This window comes from Pan paniscus, chromosome 13, assembly GCF_029289425.2.
Source record: "Pan paniscus chromosome 13, NHGRI_mPanPan1-v2.0_pri, whole genome shotgun sequence".
NCBI lineage: Eukaryota > Metazoa > Chordata > Mammalia > Primates > Hominidae > Pan > Pan paniscus.
The window spans coordinates 70,810,468-70,830,155 of record NC_073262.2 but is presented as its reverse complement, the minus strand read 5'-3'; the positions used below and the strand labels follow the sequence as shown (position 1 = coordinate 70,830,155).

Genomic DNA, 19,688 nt, shown 5'->3' with positions numbered 1-19,688 from the left:
GGTCACATAGCTTGGGGCTGTGTGACCCCAGACCCTCCGTCATAACCATCACTCAATCCAGAGGAAGTAGATTGGGGTGGAATGGGGCGGGGTTTGGAAGTACAGAGCGAACATTTGGAAAGTGTTAGATATTAAGAAGGATCATTTTAGGAATTGTGTTGGAAAACAGAGTGAAATGAGAATTTTTTTTAAAAGCCTGGCTATTGTTAATGGAGCTTGGAAAAGCCCCAGCCTCATTTTGGAGCTGGTGGAGGTCACACTCCCTTGGTTCCTTATTAAGTGATTTCCTCTTAGCTCCAGATAGACCTTCCTAGAATCTGCTTGTGGTGTTGGGTTGGTAGTCAGCAGACCTCCTTCCATGTTCCTTCTTTGCCTGCTGTTTCCCTGTTAAGCTGTGCTAATGGGGGCACCAGGGGAATTTTGGAAGGCTGTGGGAGGGAGAAGGGACACGCTTCATCCTGTTACTGTTCTTGTCAGCTTAGCTTCGGAAAGGGTCTTTCCCTCTGCCAGCAGTAATTGGTTTCCATTTCCAGTTTCCTTCTACCTCTTGGAACCAGCCTTCTGCCACCCCCTGAGATGCCATCCCAGTCCCATGTAGACCTTCAGAAAGGGCTCCTCTTCAGAGGTCAGGGTCCCAGCCCTGCAGGTTTCCTCCTAAATGTGTAGAGTCTAATAACCACCACCTCCTCCCTTTGATTCCTACAGTCCTACCCAAGGAGTGGTAGCTGCTTCCTACAGCTTCCTGAGTAACTCTGTGTTAACTCAGTCTTTTCCATTCTCTAGCACCTGTTGAATAAGATCTTCGTATTAAATAATATGTTGCATTACATAGTATTGCTTCCATTTTCCTAATAGCCCCTGACTGATTAATTTCCCCAAGCCCTAGAATCCTGGCAGAGGTGTGGCGAGAGAAGCTGATACGCAGGAGGGAACTATGGTTCTCAAATCTAAGGATATGGGTGAATTGCTGGAGAAGCTAATTAAAAATGCAGATCCCAGGCCTCCAGTTGCAATAATTGTGATTCAATAGGTTGGATATAGGGTTAAGAATCTGCTTTTTAAACAGACATCTTAGGTGTGGCTGATGTAGTTATCCTCTTCCTGAGGCTTTGAAAAAATCTGCCCAAATCCAGGGCCTTCCCATGGGGTTATTTCTTGACTCTGGAGTTGTTGTACTGGGGCTTAGACACCAATTTTAATTTTTTTTTTAATAGGGCGTGGGCTGTGGATATGCTAATAACCTTTGATTGAAGACCACCAAGGTTGTATATTGCCCCTGGAGGCTGAAAATCCAACCCTTGTTTAGCCCAAAAGCTCTGATGCAATTAGCTGGGAGAAAAGAGCTTTTCCCCCTAACTGGGTATTGTCCGCATGTCAGGCCCTGCACTCCGTTGTGTCCAGTCAGAGGGATTCCTTTTTCTTATTTATGCAAAGCCAACGTGCCTATAGCTGCAAAGAAGGGATGGAGTGGGACTGACCTGGAAGTAGGAACTGGCTCTTCTTTTTGCATATAGAGCCCTTCCCATTTACAGGTGGCTTGAGGTTGAAGCACTAAGGAATCAGAAGCCACCACCACAGCATACATATTCAAACCAGGACACTTGTGCCTTTTGGCCTTGCCAGTGGGTGTATCCGTTTATCTGTGTGAATAGCAATAGACATTTCTTTGTGGAATGTTTGGCTTCCATTTGGTTGATTTAATCAGTAAAACAAGTGGGTTTTGCTGGGAGGAGGTGGATTATCCCTTCCAAGCAGAACAGGAAGTTTTTCAATATTGCCAGATCGTTGGACTTTGAGTTTGCAGGGGGCAAGGACTTCAAAGTGACCGTTTACTGACTATAAAAGTCAGATTTTCTCAGTAGGAGTGTGTCCAGCCTACAGTCTAGTGCCTGATGCAGTGTTCCCTGACATGGATTTCGAGGGCTGTTGTGGGCTCTTGTCTGTCCTTCATGTTGTTGTTTAGTGTTTTATATCATCTCTCTATGCTCACATAGAATTATTGAAGTCCCTAGTTTATATTAGCCTGCCACATTTCGTGTGGCCCTACATGCTGAGCGGGGGCCAGTGGATTCAGTTTTTAAAAATTGAAATTCGGATGGAACATTGCTCTTCAGAATGAGCTCTCCTATGAGACCTGACTTTAGAATTGAACTGGATGGTCTGCGAATCAGAAATGCCTGAAGGCAGAGAGCTTCCCTAGGCTTGTACCTTGAAGTTAACTGCCACATCCCCCACAGCGACTTCCTTAGAGATAACACATTGAGTAAAAGTGCTCTTCCCCTTGCTTTAGGTTATATAGCCCACCAGTGCCTGCTCTCCTCTGTGTAGACCCAACTTGGAGCACACTTCATCTGCCTTGTCTGCGGGTGTCTTCCCCAGTGATGGGCTGATGTGCATTCCATTCACTTAGCCAACACTCTTGGAGGCCTCCTGTGTTCCAGGCAGTGGTCTAGGTGGAAGGGCTGATTCTAGGAATAATAAGGCCGGAGGAGACCGCTCCACAAGCATAGAAGTTCTAGGATGAAGTAGGTAGAGAGTCCCTGCCTGGGATTGGTGAGGAAGTGACTAATTCTCCTTGGAGTTGTTCAGGAAGGCAACATCTCAAGTGATTCATTCATAGCTGGGGCGGGCTAGGTTGTCCTCTCTTCTCCCTATACTCCCCATCAAAATGAAGTAATCTTTTTCTTAGAAGGTAAACAGCTTCACTGGCAGAAAGGTTATGTGTTTTACTCCAGGTTGCATGTTCGTCAGTATCAATATTAGGACTAAAATCCTACAATAGAGTTTTAGCTTTGAGGGGCTGAACCTCTGAGTAAGTGCTCTTGAGACTAATGTTAAATGTTTTTGTTTTTAAACCGGCAAGCAATCATATTCCCAGAGTGATTTTTAAAAAAATCTATTGTGTTTCATTAAGAAAACAAAAATGCCTAGAAGTAAATTCCAATATTAATCACGTTGAATTAGATGGAAATTAGAGTCTGTTCTTTTTTAGCTCCTTATCTCACACATGCAACTCATCTGGTGGCTGGCTTGAATTTACCCAGACTCCCTAATAATAATTTTCATTATCATTGAAAGTTATTACAATTAGTAAATTATTGAATTTCTTTATATTAGGTATCCCAATCCACATACTTTCTGCATGTTCAGTAAGTGTACTCACTGTAGAGTTTTTTGGTTTTTTTTTTAGTTGTTGCTTGAGATGTAGCTTGTGGTCCAAGGTGAGTTTATTTACATTTGTTCTGGTTTGATTCCTCTATCTCTTTTAAAATCAGAACCGAGGACTACTTTTTATTTTTCTGTGGTATTATCAGATGGTTCTTGATGAGTTATATACAAGGGCTGCTTGTCTTCAGTGAGGTCTGAGACCTCTAAATGTTTTAACAGGCTTTCTCAGGTAAGATAGTTTATCCAGGTCAGTGGTGAAACATAAGTACATTTCACTGAGTGGCCATTAATCCACCTCATCCTACTGTTTGCTTTTTATGTTTTATTTTATTTTATTTTTTTGGTGAGCTCTAAATCTTTTCCAGCAACCCTGGAAGGAGGCTCTACTAACCTGTTCTTTTGACGGAGGCAGAAGGACAAAACTCAGTCAGCTTGGTGGTGACACAAGCCAGGTCACTTAGGAGGGTCACCAGTTTGTAGCTGCCTTGAGAAACATGGTCTTGCTGCACTGGGCTCAGTGGAGGCGAGCGGTTTGTGCACTGTTATCCAGACAGGCCAGCAGGAGCGTCTGTTTTATAAATTAATGCGTAGGGCAAGTTGTGTGTGTCTCACCGTTACTGTTCTTTGTCTTTGACTTGAGATTGCACTGTGCACATGTTCCTGCCACATAGAATGCACCAGATGACAGAAGAGTCGCTGTGATAAGGTGTTCTTTCTGTGTGAAATAGTAAGACGAGGAGGATGGTGACATGTAGTAGATCAGTTTGGGTCAATGTGCCGAGTACATGCTCATACTATGTTGAACCATATGACATGAACATTTTTGATGTAGAAAAATGGCAATTTCACACTTGCAATCTAATAATTTAAAATTGGGACCATCAAGTAAGGAAGGGTGTACCTTTGAAGGCGAATAGCAGTAACACACTCAGGCAAAATAACAGTCTGTGGTGAACTTTTATTAGACTCACAATGCTTTTATAATTAAAAAATTAATCATCAACCTTATTATATTAGGAGATGTCACACAGAATTCTGGATTTTCAGCCTTTCTGCAAAATTCTGACTGTCTTGCTATGCCAGGTCAGCGATCTCAGATGGTGACAGTTGGCTGAAGCAGAGTGGCACTTGTACTCCTGTAGAGCTCACATGTGTGTCCATTCGTCCAAGTCCTCTCCTGGCCAGCTTCTGGTCCTCATGTGACTGACTGGCCTGTGGGCTTTGAGGTTGGACACATGATATAAATAGAGCTCAAAGAGTAAGCTGGGGAAAGGCAGGATTAGAATAAATCAGCTGAACCAAAGCCATTTGTTTTGTTTACTATCCATCACCAGCTAGCACCTCTAAAAAGAAAGCCTGAGCCCACTCTTGACTCTGTTCACTGGCAAAGGACAGCTGAGCATACTTAAGGAGTTCTTGCATGTGCTAAGAGATGGTCAAACTCTTATTAAAGTTCCAACTTTGTGCTTCTCATTTAAATATAATATGGTGATTAGAACTTCCTTCCAGGGGCCATAACTAATGTTACAGGCTAATGTGATGCCTTGAAAAAAATCTTGCCATTTATGGGAAGGGGTTACTGGACAATTGACGTCTTAACTTTAACATAAAGTTCTTATGGACTAATTTTTTTTAAAAAAGTACTAGATGTTTATTGCTACATTGTTCATATGGGGATGAAAACTAGAAATAAAGGGGATACTCATCAACAGAAGGAGGGCTGAATAAATTATGGTACATTAATACTATGAAATATTACGTGGTGTTAAAATGACAGATTGACAGGACACCAGTTGACCTGGAGGGATTTCCCTAAGGAGCAACGCTAGCTAAGATTTAATTAATGCTTACTATGTGCTAGGCACAGTTTCAAAGGCTTTTTTTGTGTTAACTCATTTAATCCTCACAACCACTCTATGAGTGAAGTAGCATTATTGCCATCTTACCAATGAGGAAACTGAGGCATGAAGAAGTTAGGCAAGTCATCCAAGCATAAGCAGTTAGTATGTGGCAGGTCTGGGATATGAACCCATGCAATCTGGATTGACATAGATATTTTAAAATAACTTTTTTTTTTTTTTGAGATGGAGTCTCACTCTGTCATCCAGGCTGGAGTGCAGTGGCATGATCTCAGCTCACTGCAGCCTCCACCTTCCGGGTTCAAGTGATTCTCCCACCTCACCCTCCTGAGTAGCTGGGATTACAGGTATGCACCACCATGCCTGGCTAATTTTTGTATTTTTAGTAGAGACGGGGTTTCACCATGCTGGTCAGGCTGGTCTCAAATTCCTGACCTTGTGATCCGCCTGCCTTGGCCTCCCAAAGTGCTGAGATTACAGGCGTGAGCCACCATGCCCGGCCTTAAAATAACTTTTTAAGGTTAGATATCAAAGTGCATTATACATGACAATCTTTGCTATGGAATATTAATTCACAGCTGTTTCTGAATTGGATTGTCTCTTATATTTTAAACTCTTATGCTCATCGTGCTGTATCAGACTTTAGAAATCATTTAGTTCTTTGGTTTCCAAATTTAGCTCTCCTAGCCTCTCTTTTAAACCAGTCTAATCTTCCTGGTGCTAAGCAAAATGAAACTCAGTTCTGACCCTGAGCCACTTTGCCCTCTTTTCCCTTGGGTGCCATATAAACAGTAGATATAGTTTACCTCCTTTATGTCACAGATGGAGAAATGAGTCCCAGAGAGAGAGCCTAACATTTATTGAGTTGATGTTTTCCAGGGATGTGAAATATATTATGTTATGAAGCCTTAAAGGTGTGTTTTATTATGCCCATTAAGGAAGCTGAAGTCTAGATAGCAGTTAGGTCGAAAGTCACAGAGGGAATCAATACCACGTTTGGATAGAATCCCTGTCTAACCTTCTTTTCAAGGCTCCTACTAACCTAAGATGGGAACTACAATGAGCTACCAGAGGCCTTTCAGTTGAATCTTGCCATTTGCTGTTGACTTAATCAGGAAGCTTCTAAGAACTTCTAATTAGTATGGCATTCTCTGCCATAGGTGTTAGTGGAAGAATGACTTTGAACAGACATTTCAAGGCTTTTGTATTAGTCTGCTTGGGCTGTTGTAACAAAATACCATACACTGAGTGGCTTAAACAACAGAAATGTATTTCTCACAGTTCTGGAGTCTAGGAAGTCCAGATCAATGTGCTGACCACTTCAGTTTCTGGTGGGCTCTCTTGCTGGCTTGTAAACAGGCACCTTCTCGCTGTGTCCTCATAGGACAGAGAGGGAAAGTAAGCTCTCTATTGTCTCTTCTTATAAGGATACTAATCCTATTGGACCAGGGCTCTGTCCTGATGACCTCATTTAACCTTTAATTACCTCCATAAAGGTGATAATTATCTGTTAACTGTATCTCTAAATATAGTCACATTGGGGATTAGGGCTTCAACAAAGACATTTTAGGGGAACACAGACATTCAGTCCACAACAGCATTTTAGTCATCCCTGTTAACTTCTGCAGAGGAAGTGATCCTATAGAAGGATTTATTCCACTTGAAGCAGGAATGGTCACCTTTGGCACTTTATTATCTAGTGAACTGCCTGCTACATGGCAGGGATTTAATTACTGTTTGTTGATGAATTAATATAAGCAAATATCTTTTTGCTGCTTTTTTGCACTAAATGCACTAAATGCAAAGAGGAAGTTATTGTGTGAGTCATGGGAGTAGGGACTTTGAACATACTGTTGAAACTGCATTTGACAATAGTAGTGATTTTTGCAAAATAAACACTGTAGTTTTTCATGTTAATTTCACATAGACCTTAGTGAAATGCAAAGTTATAATACTAAATTATATTTCCATGAAATATTTCTTTGGATAACTGAAAGTATAAAATGCAGGTATGCAGTGTTCTGGTTATTTACCTTAATACCAGCAGCAGCAGTACAGAGGGGAAAATGAGAAGAGGTGTCAACTAAAGGAAAAATCTGCATCATGGTAATGAACGTGAGCAATCTCTTACCTCTGATTGCCATTGACATAATCACTATCTAAAACTTCCAAGTAGCTGTTCTTAGTCGGGAATTACTTAGCAAAAGTGAATTGAGATAGAGTGACTTAAAAGAGTGAACTGAAAAGATTTAAAGCCGTGCCCACTTAACTTGTGCATATGTGCATACAGGCCATAATCCTATTGAATGATTTATTGCACTTGAAATAGGAGTCAGGAATAAAATGAGAAATTCATAAAATGTTAAGAACTCTTATTCCAAAAGGGGTGCATGATACTTCATTGAAAATATGCTACTAATGTTAATGAGTCATGTGTCAGTATCATATATTGTTCAAAATAAATACAAGGTGCTGTTCAGCATAGTAATTGCTCTTATTTTATTTCATGTTGCTAACACTTGTCCAATTCCTGTATTTACAAGCCCCACATTTTTTAGCTTCCTCTTAAACTAATCAGCAAAGTGCATAAAAACCCTTAAAGCAAGACAGTCTTGGTATTATTTCTAAATGTCCTCTAGAATTATGCAGTTAGGTCACCTCCTTTCCTTTCAAAGCATGGATTTACTGTAATCCTGGGAATCCTAATCTAGTACTAGCAGACTTCAAACTTTTGGTCATCACTTACAGTAAAACATGTCATACTAAAGCTTGGGCGTAAGTGAAACAAAAGTTTCATAAAGCAGTTTTTACCCTTATTACATTCTGATGCTTCCCTTAAACAATGCTGGCCTCCACCCAGTAAGTTGATTTCGTGACCAGTGGATCCTCACTGGCAATTTGAAAAAACACCAACCTGGTGCACAGAATGGTAGATAAGGAATAAGGATGCTTAGGGTCCTAATCCTGTGCTTTCCAATTGCTGCAGGAAACACATCCCTATCCTTCACAGGACCCTGTTTTCTCATTCATAAAGTGAGGGGGTTGGACTTGATGCTCTCTAAGGTGCCTTTCCACCTTTAACTTTGTTCTTGGTCTCTTCTATAGTTGAAGGGAAATCTTTGGATTTAGAGTAGAATCTCCCAAACTGTTTAATGAATGATTAAATCCATCCATGTTGTGACAATGATCTCAGGTCACAAAGCTTCATAATTCTGTCTAGAGATGAGAAGTAGCCAGTTGTTCCTTAGTTAGCTGTAGTTGTAAAGCAGTAACAATTCTCTAGGTGTAAAGCTTTAATAAAAGATTTGTCTCACCACCTACCCCTCCATGTTTTTAGAATTCTTATTTTTTGTTCCTTGGAGGTTAGGAGACTTTTACTGTCAAGGACTTAACTATGAGAGGTATCTCTGTATTACATATGCTTGTTTTGTCCTTTCTGGGAATTAATTTATTCTTTCCTGTTTTTGAAACTCCTTGATTTGTGAATGTTCTGGAATGTAGATTAAGGATGGAGGAGCTGAGCTGGGGGGAGATTTATTGCAGGTAGAGCTGAGGATGGTTTCCCACCAGCAGCTAAAGATGTTAGTTGATTTCTCTGCTGGGTACCAGGCCCATTGCTAACCAGCTGCATAGCACTTTCTCTGTGGCTCCCTTCAGTGATAGTGTCTTGTTCCGGAGACTGGAAAATATACTTTGCTATCAGCAGACTTTTTGTATTGTTTGGCTCTGCCATCTGGACCATTCTGGATTGAACCCAGTGGGCTGTGATCTGCAGGGCCAGTGAAGCCAAACTAGTGGGACCTGGAGTAGCAGCCAATGGGGTAGCAGCTGATGGATGAGCAGTGAGATTAGGGAGAGGAAGGCCCTTTGAAGCAACCTGTCCATAGCACTCTCTTCCCAAACAGCTCTAGCAAATGAGGCTCATGCAGACCCTCGTCTGGGTTGTTTGTCTTCTGTTGAACCATATAGGATGGAACAAAGTTTTTTCCTAGCAAGGCCAAAACAAGTGAGGAAGGGAAGCATGTGCTCTGGCTTGTGGGAAGTAGAACAAAAGCACACATCTCGGAGTCTGGCAGGCGTGATGCTGATACTGGCTCAGGTACTTATTAGCTCTATGTGACCTTGGGCAAGTTTTCTGAGTCCCGGTTTTCTCACATGTAAAATGAGGCTAGTAATAAAAATGTACAGGCTCATAAGGAGTCAAGTGTCTACTGTGCAGTGGGTGGTCAGTATGTGTGTGTGGATTTTCTTTTCCAGTGAACACAAATTGGGCTTCCCTGGAATGGTAGTCTTTAAGTTGGAGACCTGGGTTTGGAGGAGTAGGGTGATCTGCTGGGGTTGCCAAGTCGGGGGCCAAACCTGATGATGAGGCCACAGGGCGGAAGAAAGGGCAGAGCTTCACCCCTGTAAACACCCATTTGGGCCCTTCCTTGGGGTGGGAAAGCCCTGATTCGCACTAGAAATGTCATGCCTTTCTATCACATAAATTAGGAAGGCTAATACTGATCTCTCTTGTTGCCAAATACTCCCCTGCTTTCCCTTTTATGATGCTATTTGATGAATCATTTGAGAAGTATTACCTGAAGAAAAACTTTAGGGAGAAAGATTGTCACCTCTGACCACCTTTGCACAATCCTGAGTGCAGGCTGTTTCTGTTGTTGGCTATCTTGCAGTGGTAGAGGATTTATGTGATGAGAATGGCAGTTTTGGTATTATTTGCAGAATTGAGATGCCTTAACCTGAAAACTTTTTTGCCCCTATGGAGTATAAAGCCGATTAGGAGTTCTTTTGTGCTCTGCCGCAAATCATTACATGTCTACATTTTGCTCTTATAAAATATGGATAATGACATGACTCTGTCTCTTAGGAGTCTGAGTGCATTAGCTAATGATCATGAAACCTTAGAAATAGAAAATTTATATGAATGTCAAGAGCTTTTGTAATTACACATTTGCATCATTTTGCTTGGCATCCTTGACAGTTGTGCTTTCAACATGAGAATACTAGGGTTGATTCTTGTTTTTCTCATTGTGGAGCAAGCTCTGAAGAAATAAGCCCAAAGAGTGTTCAAACATCAATTATCTCAGCTTCTCATGAAAGCGCTGAAGTAGCTTAGACCAGAGTGGTTTGGTTTGGGCTGAGGTGGAAGAAGAGCTTGAGATATTTTAAAGGCACTCAAGCTAGAAAATACCAGGAACTGAGGATGGAAATGGCTTTCATGCAAGGTTGTATGTAGATGCTCATGTCCCTTGTCCCCTGTGTCCTCAGACATACATTGTCTGGAAAATGCAGTTGTTTTTTTTTTTTTGTCTCCTCCAGATAATTATTTTAGGATTTAAGAAACTCTTTAAAAAAAAGATGTCAAATGGTAATGTTCTGAATACCCTGAGTAGAAGAGTTTAAAAAAATTGATCTTTAGGAAAATAGTTACAGATAGTAACCTCACAGTGTGCCATTTGATCGCTGATGTTGTTTTTATTTCATTGCAGGCAGTGGAGCTACTGCTGTGGTTCAGGCAGCCCTATGCAAACCCAGGCAAGAACGTGTAGCAATAAAACGGATCAACTTGGAAAAATGCCAGACCAGTATGGATGAACTATTAGTAAGTAACAGTGCAGGGAATACCTGCTGGTTGCTTTTCTTAATCTATGGGTATATGGGGATGGTTGGGAGAAGAGCAAGGTGTTATCTCCAATTTTGACATATGCATTTCTTGGAAAGCAGCCCCTACCACTTCCTGCTCCCCAGATTAATGGGACTGTACCTTATGATTGTGTTGTATAATGAACACCTTCCCTTGCTTTGAGAAACAGTATTTTGCTCAGTTCGAATAATCCCAAGGTGAGAATGGCCTCAGCGTTGGCACTCCACTTGCTGTATCAAGGGCACACACTGTGGCGTGACCTAACATGACAGGATTACTGACTGCAGTTTTGGATGGTGAGCTTCTGGCCCTCCATCTAGAATGTGTGACACAAATGGAAGTTGTCCCCCAAACTATTTGTTGGTCATTTTAGCTTTCATAAATTATAGCATCACACAAATTTGAGTTATTTTTTTTTAAATGCTCTGTAGCTTGCATTTGGCTAATGAGAGGAGTTTGTTTTTCTTAACGTGGCAATTTGTACTTCTTATTCTAAATGAGTACTTTATATAAATAATTGGAGCTTGTCAGTGTGGATATGACTATAGTAGCAATGGTTGGTTGAAGGAACATTTGCTTTTGGCTTAGCTGACTCGTTATTAAATGAACAGCTTGGCAAATGGTTATTAGTTGCCCGGCAAACTGTGAAGGGTTTGAGGGTTTAATCTCATAAATATCGTTGTTGTTCTACCGGCCAATTTTCTTTTTTGCCCTTTTGGCCATTTATTTGAGGATAATAGAAAACTGCAGTGGAGGAGTTAACTGATTGGTTATCCCCACACTAATCCCAGTACAAATATTAGTCCGGTAGCTCCATACAAGCTACAAAGTATAATGACAGTTGGCTGCAAATGAAGAAGCCTTTTGTTACAGTCTACATTGAGAATGGAATGTCATTAACAACAGCTTTTTGTCTTTACTCAGAATATAGCTTTTATTTTAGGCTTAATTACAGTACACTATAGTATAAATTAAGTACAAGGATAAAGCTGTACTTTTCCAGATCTGTTTGGCCTTACATTTTAAATTAGGCTACACAATGCATAGATTTCATTGGGTTTTATTGAAGCAATGGATTGCCGGCTAAAACTCAGAAGAGAACCAGGGCTTCCACAATTTAATGTTAATTTTTGAAATTTGCATACATTCAAGGCTTTTAACGGCCTTGAAATTTCAGCTGTGCTTTGCTCTTACTGAAATTCCTGCTGCATGCTACTTGTCTGTTGCTTGCTATCTTAGTGACCAGTAATATTGTGCCTTTGTCACCCAACCAGTTTTCAAGGTCACTTTCTCTGAGTTGGAAAATGCATTTTATAAACTGTGGGGAGAGTTGGGTCCTGCTTCTGCCACTAAACTTGTTTTCACTTTAGTAGAGTTACACAACAGCTCTGCGCGATTTAAAAAGAGTTGAATTGGAAGTTTTCTTCTAAGATCCCTTTAGGAATCCTGAAATTCTGTGGCTATGCATAAGTGTACTTTAACATTTAAAAAAAAATTTGGAGTATGCATTTAAATATATGTACTGTTTGGATGTATCACTCAAGAATTTGCCAATGATAGTTGTGTTTTTGTTTTTTGTATTTTTTTGAGACAGAGTCTCACTCTGTTGCCCAGGCTGGAGTGTAGCAGTGTGGTTTCGGCTCGCTGCAACCTCCGCCTCCTGGGTTCAAGCGATTCTCCTGCTTTAGCCTCCCGAGTAGCTGGGATTACAGGCATGCACCACCACGCCCGGCTAATTTTTGTATTTTTAGTAGAGACAGAGTTTCGCCATGTTGGCCAGGCTGGTCTCGAACCCCTGACCTCAGGTGATCTGTCCGCCTCGGCCTCCCAAAGTGCTGGGATTACAGATGTGAGCCACCGCACCTGGCTGATACTTGTGTTTGATTGTGGTATTCTGTTAGAGGTCTCAGCCATTTTTTTGCCATTAGCAGAATATTGATACAGAATATGTGTAAGGCTTGCGTGTACTTGTGCCTGACAGTTCTGGAGCCTGCCTTCTGGTTTGATGCTATGGTCTCTGGTTTCTACCAAGCCCTCAGTTGCCCACAGCCTTCACGTTTCCCTCTGCTAGCGTTTCCTCCACAGTGTCCAGTGATGGTAACCGTGTAAGCTTCTGGGTGGAGGTCAGCAGGGAGGCTGGTCATTCTGGTTTCTTTCCTTTGTTTTCCTGGAACCAGTAAGCATAGCAGTGTCATTTGGAGCTACTTGTAACTTAGGTAGAGCTGTCTATGTAAGGACTGGTGCTTTTGTGGCTTTGTGCTTTGCTCCATTCGTCTGAGGTCTTAGGATTTATGAGTTTGCTTATTAGGAGTTAATTTATTTTCTCATTCTTATTTTCTTTCCTTAATGCCCGTGTTGCAATAGAGTATAATATATTTGCATTATTTATTTTTCATTTTATATTGATTTATTGCTTTGATGTTTCCTTACCCTTGAATCTTTGACCTTTTGGTGTGTTGATATATTTAGAGAGGGGGGAAATGGCTATGGTTCTTTAGGATGTACAACTCCCAGGTCGTTTTCAAACAAAAATAAATAGAATTTACAGAGTATAGCCTGCCTGATTTGCCAGGCTTCTGTGGCCCAGTTATTGGCACATGAGATCTTGTGGAGCACAGTTGCTGTCATCTTTTCAATGTCTAATACTGCTGTTGCTTGCACTTTTATTATTTCAGGGGGCTCACATTTTGGCAGTGTTTGGACATCCGGTATCCTAATAATCCTTTAATTCCATGAGTGTGTATTATATACAGGTCAGTGCACTGCATCATCTCACAGACTGTGCCATGTGTTAACTGGAAACCATTGTTCCTAGAAGAAACAATGGCCACTGGGATCTCTTCTTGTGAGAGTGTTATGTCATAGAAATCACAATTATCAACTATTTGTTGGCCACTGGGACATGTTTCTCCCTTGATGAAACTGTAACACCTCCTGACCCCCACTCCCAGCTCAGCCCCCACTGACTACCTGTCCCTGTCCTGTCCCCACTCCCTTTGTCCCATAATAAAGGGGGATTTACACACACAGGTCAGAATTGATGGCACACAACAGTTTTAGACAACTGGTCCAGAACTCGACTTCTTTATGTGGTAGGGGCTGTCAGTTGAGTTTCCTGTAGGTCACAGAGCTGGATCCAGGGTTTGCTGAAGAAGGAGTCAAGCGGTCATCATTTCTGAAGGGAAGTGCTAATTACAGTGTCAGCTTCTTTGTGAATGAGGAGAGGAAAAGAAGTGTTAGATGAGCTCATTGGTGCTAAATAATTGATGATTCAGATTTATACTGTTGAAATGAGTACTGTAATATTCTGTAAAGATAAGTTAGTTACACATCAAATAGGCATTTATTTATTTATTTGGTAAATACTTACTGAGTTTCTGTATTATGCTTAAGCCCATCAAAAGGATGACTTTTGGGTGTGTATATGAGAGTACAAGGCTTTATGCCCACTAAAAATTCATTTTAGTTTAACAGCAATTAGATTAGAACACTCCCAAATAAATGTTTTTCTTGGTATGATATGAATAGCAATTAATCTAATCCTTTTTTATTTATTCTTTTGAATTTTCATGTATGTTTTGGAGTTTGGCCTTTTAACTGTACTCTGATCTCTGAAGGTATAATGATCTTAGTGTTTAGTTTTCCAGGAGCCAAGGATATGTTCTGGTTTGTTCTGTATTCCTTACTGTGCCAACATAGATGCTTTGATAATTTCTGAAATTTGTTAACCCCACATTTGTTGTTAACTGCACATTTGTCAAGCCCATCGTGGTGTAAATGACTAATTATAACTAGTTTAATGCTCTCTAGGAGATACTTACAGTTTTAGAGCAGAACTTGTTAACACCAGAATTATCAAACCCCCTTAGATGCTAGGCACTGACTTTGGTGATGGGAAAACAGAATGGATTCCCATTTTTGGGGGAGACCATGGACTAGTGAATGAGTCTCTTCATTTTTGTTTTGGGTTGGTGAGATTTTTGAACTAAGGGATGTTTTTCTGGACCTTTTGTCTTTATTTGCCCAGAAATGGTTTAGCAGATGACTAGACAGTTTACTTTTGTCTAATATGTATTCCCTTCAGGGAGTTCCTGCTTTGCAATAGGAATTTAAGATTTGCCCAATGGGTCTGACCCATTGCCTTGCAAACTAGTATATTCTGTGTCAAGATGGCCTTGAGGTTTCCTGCTAGAGCTTGGCTCTCTGGTTTGTGATCAACCTCAAAGGCTAGGGATGCTACCCTGGGGCACTCTTGACTTCCCTTAAAATCCATCGCCTGAGTGCTTTTTCTTGAAGTCATGTGTCTTTTCAGCCTCTATCACCAGGTGACAAAATGAACTCCATAAATATAACAGTCCTTCCTTCTATTTACCCTAACCCCACTTTTTGTGATGTTCAGGTTACTCTACTTTATTCAGGGATTGATGAACATTTTGGTTCATCACCTTATTTGACTTTATGACTTTTAGACTTTAAATAGATCCCTTTCAATTTTTTCCTATTGCCTCAAGTTCTCATATTTCTAGTCTGCCTTTGGTACCCATTCACAGAAAATTCAGCCTCATTTGCTCATTCCTACACATACATCAATGCCGTCAAAATTTACAGTTTAATTCTCAGGGGCAGGAGAGTCATAGGAGAAATCATGGCCCGGGGACGAGGCAAAGCATTTGTGTCATTAAAAAAATGAAAGAAATAATTAAGTGATTACATTATGAAATTATGGAATGCTCATTCCATAATTTCCATATGTGAATTCCATATGTGAACAAAGTCATTTCAAGAAAACCATGGCTATAAAAAAGTGATGAATGTTGATCCTTTGATAGAAGGAAAGGAACTCCCTGGGTCAGGGGACTTGCTTTCTTTACTTGGCTCCCCTACAGAACTGCTCATTCTGGAAAAATCAGTTTCACCACTGGGCCTTATTTGTGTGATGACAAATTCTGGCAAAATTTTATTTTTATTACCCAAGTGCTATGAATCTATGTATTTAAAAGTATATTAACAAAACCCCCTTTTCAATTCACTTAAATAAAAATACTAATTACTAGCAAATCATGCATGGTAATTCAGGATAGAGTCAAGTCACTTTAGCATTACGGTATGATAGCAGAAATCTACTGTAAATTCATAGATTTGGGTACACAGTGTATCATTTTTTTCTCCTATGAACATAATGAAAGAGTTTCTCTGTCATTCAGTAGTCTTCAACTGGCATCTGCTTTTTTCTTCCTGTATCATCTTTCTCTAGGGATTTTGGTCTAACTCACTGACAATATTTATAGATAAAATCAAGAACTTTTTCCTCAGAACAAAGCCACTGCCCTCATTTTGCTTTCTGCTGTAGCGTTGTTTTGTTGTTTTTCCTTTCTCTTGATCTACTGTTCACTCCCTCCATCACCTCCCCTCCCCGTCTCCCTCCCTCTCCTTAGAAAAATGAGTTAGCTATGATTTGTGGGTTATTGGAGAATAAAGCTCTAGATATCTTCGTGGCTTGATGATCATTTGAGAAGAACTGTTATTCCTAACCATTATCTGATGCAGGTTGCTCTCATCCTTTTTAAATTAAAAGATTTGGTGACCTCTGAGCAGTTACTCCAGTCAGAAGTTTTTTTTTTTTCTCTTCCTTTTAATTGAGGTTGAAGGGGGGGGAGAAACTCTCAAAACCTTGTTTGCAGTGTTTTAGCAAATTTATGGAATTATGTTAATACTTTTGCAAAGCTTGTTTATTCTAGAAAGATAGTGATTAAAAAACTTCCATCTTTTTAATTTGACCCTAAAACAGTATAATTTTGTATGTGTGTGTTTTATTGCATCAACGAAAGTATGTTTCCATTCTTTTTGAAGTTAAGAATTTTCTAATTAGTAAATTAATAATTCATATCCCAGCTCATTCATCATATGTGGTAACAAATTGCATTTAGCTATTTGTTGTAGAGTTTTTTATATTAAGGATATAGCATTAGCATGCAAGCCTACTTCACTGAATATAGTATAGTTTTGAGCATTTCAGGTTTCAACCATTAAGTTTTGTTCTGTCATCTGTCTCTTGCCACTTAGTTTTGTAATTATTTTAATATATTTTGTAGTACTATTTCGAGCATTTCAAGTCTCGGCCATTAAATTTTGTACTGTTATCTTTTTCTTGCAACTTAGCTTTGTAACTATTTTCACATAATTTGGTGTTTATGTTTATCCAGGTATAGTCCAAATGAGGGCAGGATTGGAAATAGAAAATTTTTGGATATTTTGAAAGCACAAAAACATTCTTAACGAATTAGAGAATAAATACTATACTGTATATGCAAAACTAACATTTTTAGAGCACTAAAGTTGTATTAGCTTAGGAACATGTATAATTTGGTTGGAGAAAACAACTTTTATTTTTGGAACATCAAATTTAAAAGTTATGTAGCTTATTTGGATACTAATTAAATATACTAATTGAATTTACTTTTAATTGTTTTCTACATTTGTTAGAAATAGCTCATTAAAATGTCTAACCTCTCATGCTTTTTTTTCAAAAAGTAAGCAAAAATTAACATTGCAAAAACACTTATGTTTTGGGGCTTATATGTTTTCAGTAACAGGGACCCAGCACATACTCATTTTCAGAGTAGGAGAAAATGGGGAAAACATGCCCAGATTGAATATAATTTTAGTTACATCTCACTTTTTAAATATCTCACTTTTGCCATTCTTCTAGACTTCAGGAAAATGTTGCTTAGGTTGAGACAAATGCTTTAGTTCTTTCCTATGTTATTGTCGTTCTTATTTTGGTTTTGTTATTTCCATAATTAATTAAGCTGTTGCTGAAAAAGGAGGGCTGTGGAATCCTCAGGAGGAAGGTTGGAGAGTATTAAGAGGAGGCTGCAGGAGGGTTGTTCCCTGGCAGAACCCCAGATGGCACACAGTATCCAGGGTGCCACAGGCGATACCACAAAAGGAAGACACATTACACCCTACATTGTCACTGTGTGGTGGTGAACCCAAATACAGCAGCAGTGGTAAAAGTTGGCCTCTAGGTTTCCAGCAGTACAATTTGGCTGACAAGAAAAGTTCTTCCTGTTTCTGTTTCTGTTTTTTTGGGTGTTTTTTTTTTTTTTTTTTTTTAAGAGATGAAGTCTTGCTATGTTGCCCAGGCTGCCCTCGAACTCCTGGGCTCAAGTGATCCTTCTACCTCAGCTTGGTGAGTAGTTGTCATTACAGGTGCATGCTACCAGGCCGGCCATCCATTTCTGTTTTTAATGACATCTTCAATTTGAATTTTTTCAGTATTCCCAGTCACAATTTCATGATCAAAAAGCGATTGTTCATACCTGAGTGTGAGTCTGATTCCACTGTGGCACCCTCAGCACTTTTAGAGCCCAAAAGACATCATTATTGTTTGTTGAATAACTTTTTTAGCTAACTATAAAAGAAAATGGCATCTTCCTATTGAGTTTTCATATAGTATTTCAATATCACTACTGTATTTTTTGCTTTCTCCCCCTTGTTTCATTTGAAAAAAATAAGTGGCTTCTTCACTTCCAAGCAAATTTTAATTTTTTAGGACAGTTTTTGCAGAGCACGCAATTTCATGACATTATAACGAAGCAAGTAGGCCTTGGGATATTCATTCTGTTCCGTTAGCAAGTAGACGTTTGCCCATCGGGATTTCTCTGCTACTTCTGAGAGATTTTCCAGACCTTCAATTGCCCTGACACTTTACACTTTTATAACTGCTTCTCCCTAGTTTTAAAAACTTCTCTACAAACACCAATTAAGGCTGTCACAAAATTTATGCTTTCCTTTTCCTGATTTCTTAAAAATGTTTCTATTTCTTAAAAATGTTTCTCTTTCTTCAAAATACCTAGTTCCCATTTGTAAACCTGCCTTCCATTGGACTATACTTGGTTAAACTCAGATACCAAATCACATGAAAATAATTGTAAAGTTAAGTGGCAAAGGACATTCGTTGATTGATTTGTAAGTGGTACAAGACAAAATGTTTGACTTCCTTGAATAGGTTTTTCTCTGCTGGTACTTTTCTTATAAAGGAGGCAAGAGTTTGCTGTATAAATGGTATATCATTTTTTGCAATTAAAAGAATTCATGACTGGGTGCGGTGGCTCACGCCTGTAATCCCAGCACTTTGGGAGGCTGAGGCAGGTGGATCACCTGAGGTCAGGAGTTCAAGACCAGCCTGGCCAAAATGGTGAAACCCTATCTCTACTAAAACTACAAAAATTAGGTGGCACACACCTGTAATTCCAGCTACTCAGGAGGCTGAGGCAGGAGAATCGCTTGAACCCAGGAGGCAGTGGTTGCAGTGAGCCGAGATTTCACCATTGCACTCTAGCCTGGGCAACAAGGAGCAAAACTTCATCTCAAAATGAATAAATAAATAAATAAATAAATAAATATAAATATAAATAAAAAAATTCACAATGACATTTTCATGATTGAAAATGACAGTCCAGAAAAATACATTGCTCTTCTAAGACCTTGTTAATCCTGTTCTTCCATGCCTTGGTTGACGTTTGAAATCACTGAAATTTGTTTTTGGTTAAACCTGCTACTTAACAGTATTTGGTTATTTGTGAATATTGATTAGGTTACTTTTCATAATGCTGCTAAAAGAAGTGCATGCTGGAGAAAGACTTTCTGAAAAGTGTTTTTATTTAACAAGATTACTCCTATACCATTTAAAGAATTCTTCAAATGTTTCGAGGGTATTGCATACATTTTACAGATGTATTTGGTCATCTCTTGCATTTGGAAGTAGATGTTTTATTTGATAATATTTGTACATCATACGTAGATTACATTGCAGTGGGGAAATGTGCCTGGGAGCTACATGTTTCTCTCACCATTTCATTGAATGAAAAATACATTTCAGCACTTAGCTCGCAAGTAGGGGTTCTAAGCTGTGGCTGCACATTAGAACCACCTGGGAGCTTCTGAAAATTTTCATTCCCAGGCTGTCTCCTAAACCAATTTACAGCAGCCTCCCTGGGGCCGGGACTCAGGCG

General features: G+C 39.7%; 1 protein-coding gene across 3 annotated transcripts in view; it reads left to right on the top strand.

Moving 5' to 3' along the window:
- STK39 (serine/threonine kinase 39) overlaps positions 1–19,688 on the top strand; it is a 296,359-nt gene that overhangs the window by 55,142 nt on the left and 221,529 nt on the right. For all 3 annotated transcript variants that reach the window (XM_055108709.2, XM_034954433.3, XM_063595436.1), the window contains exon 2: positions 10,517–10,629. In XM_055108709.2, the coding sequence (XP_054964684.1) occupies positions 10,517–10,629 (113 nt within the window). The remainder of the gene's footprint in view (positions 1–10,516; positions 10,630–19,688) is intronic.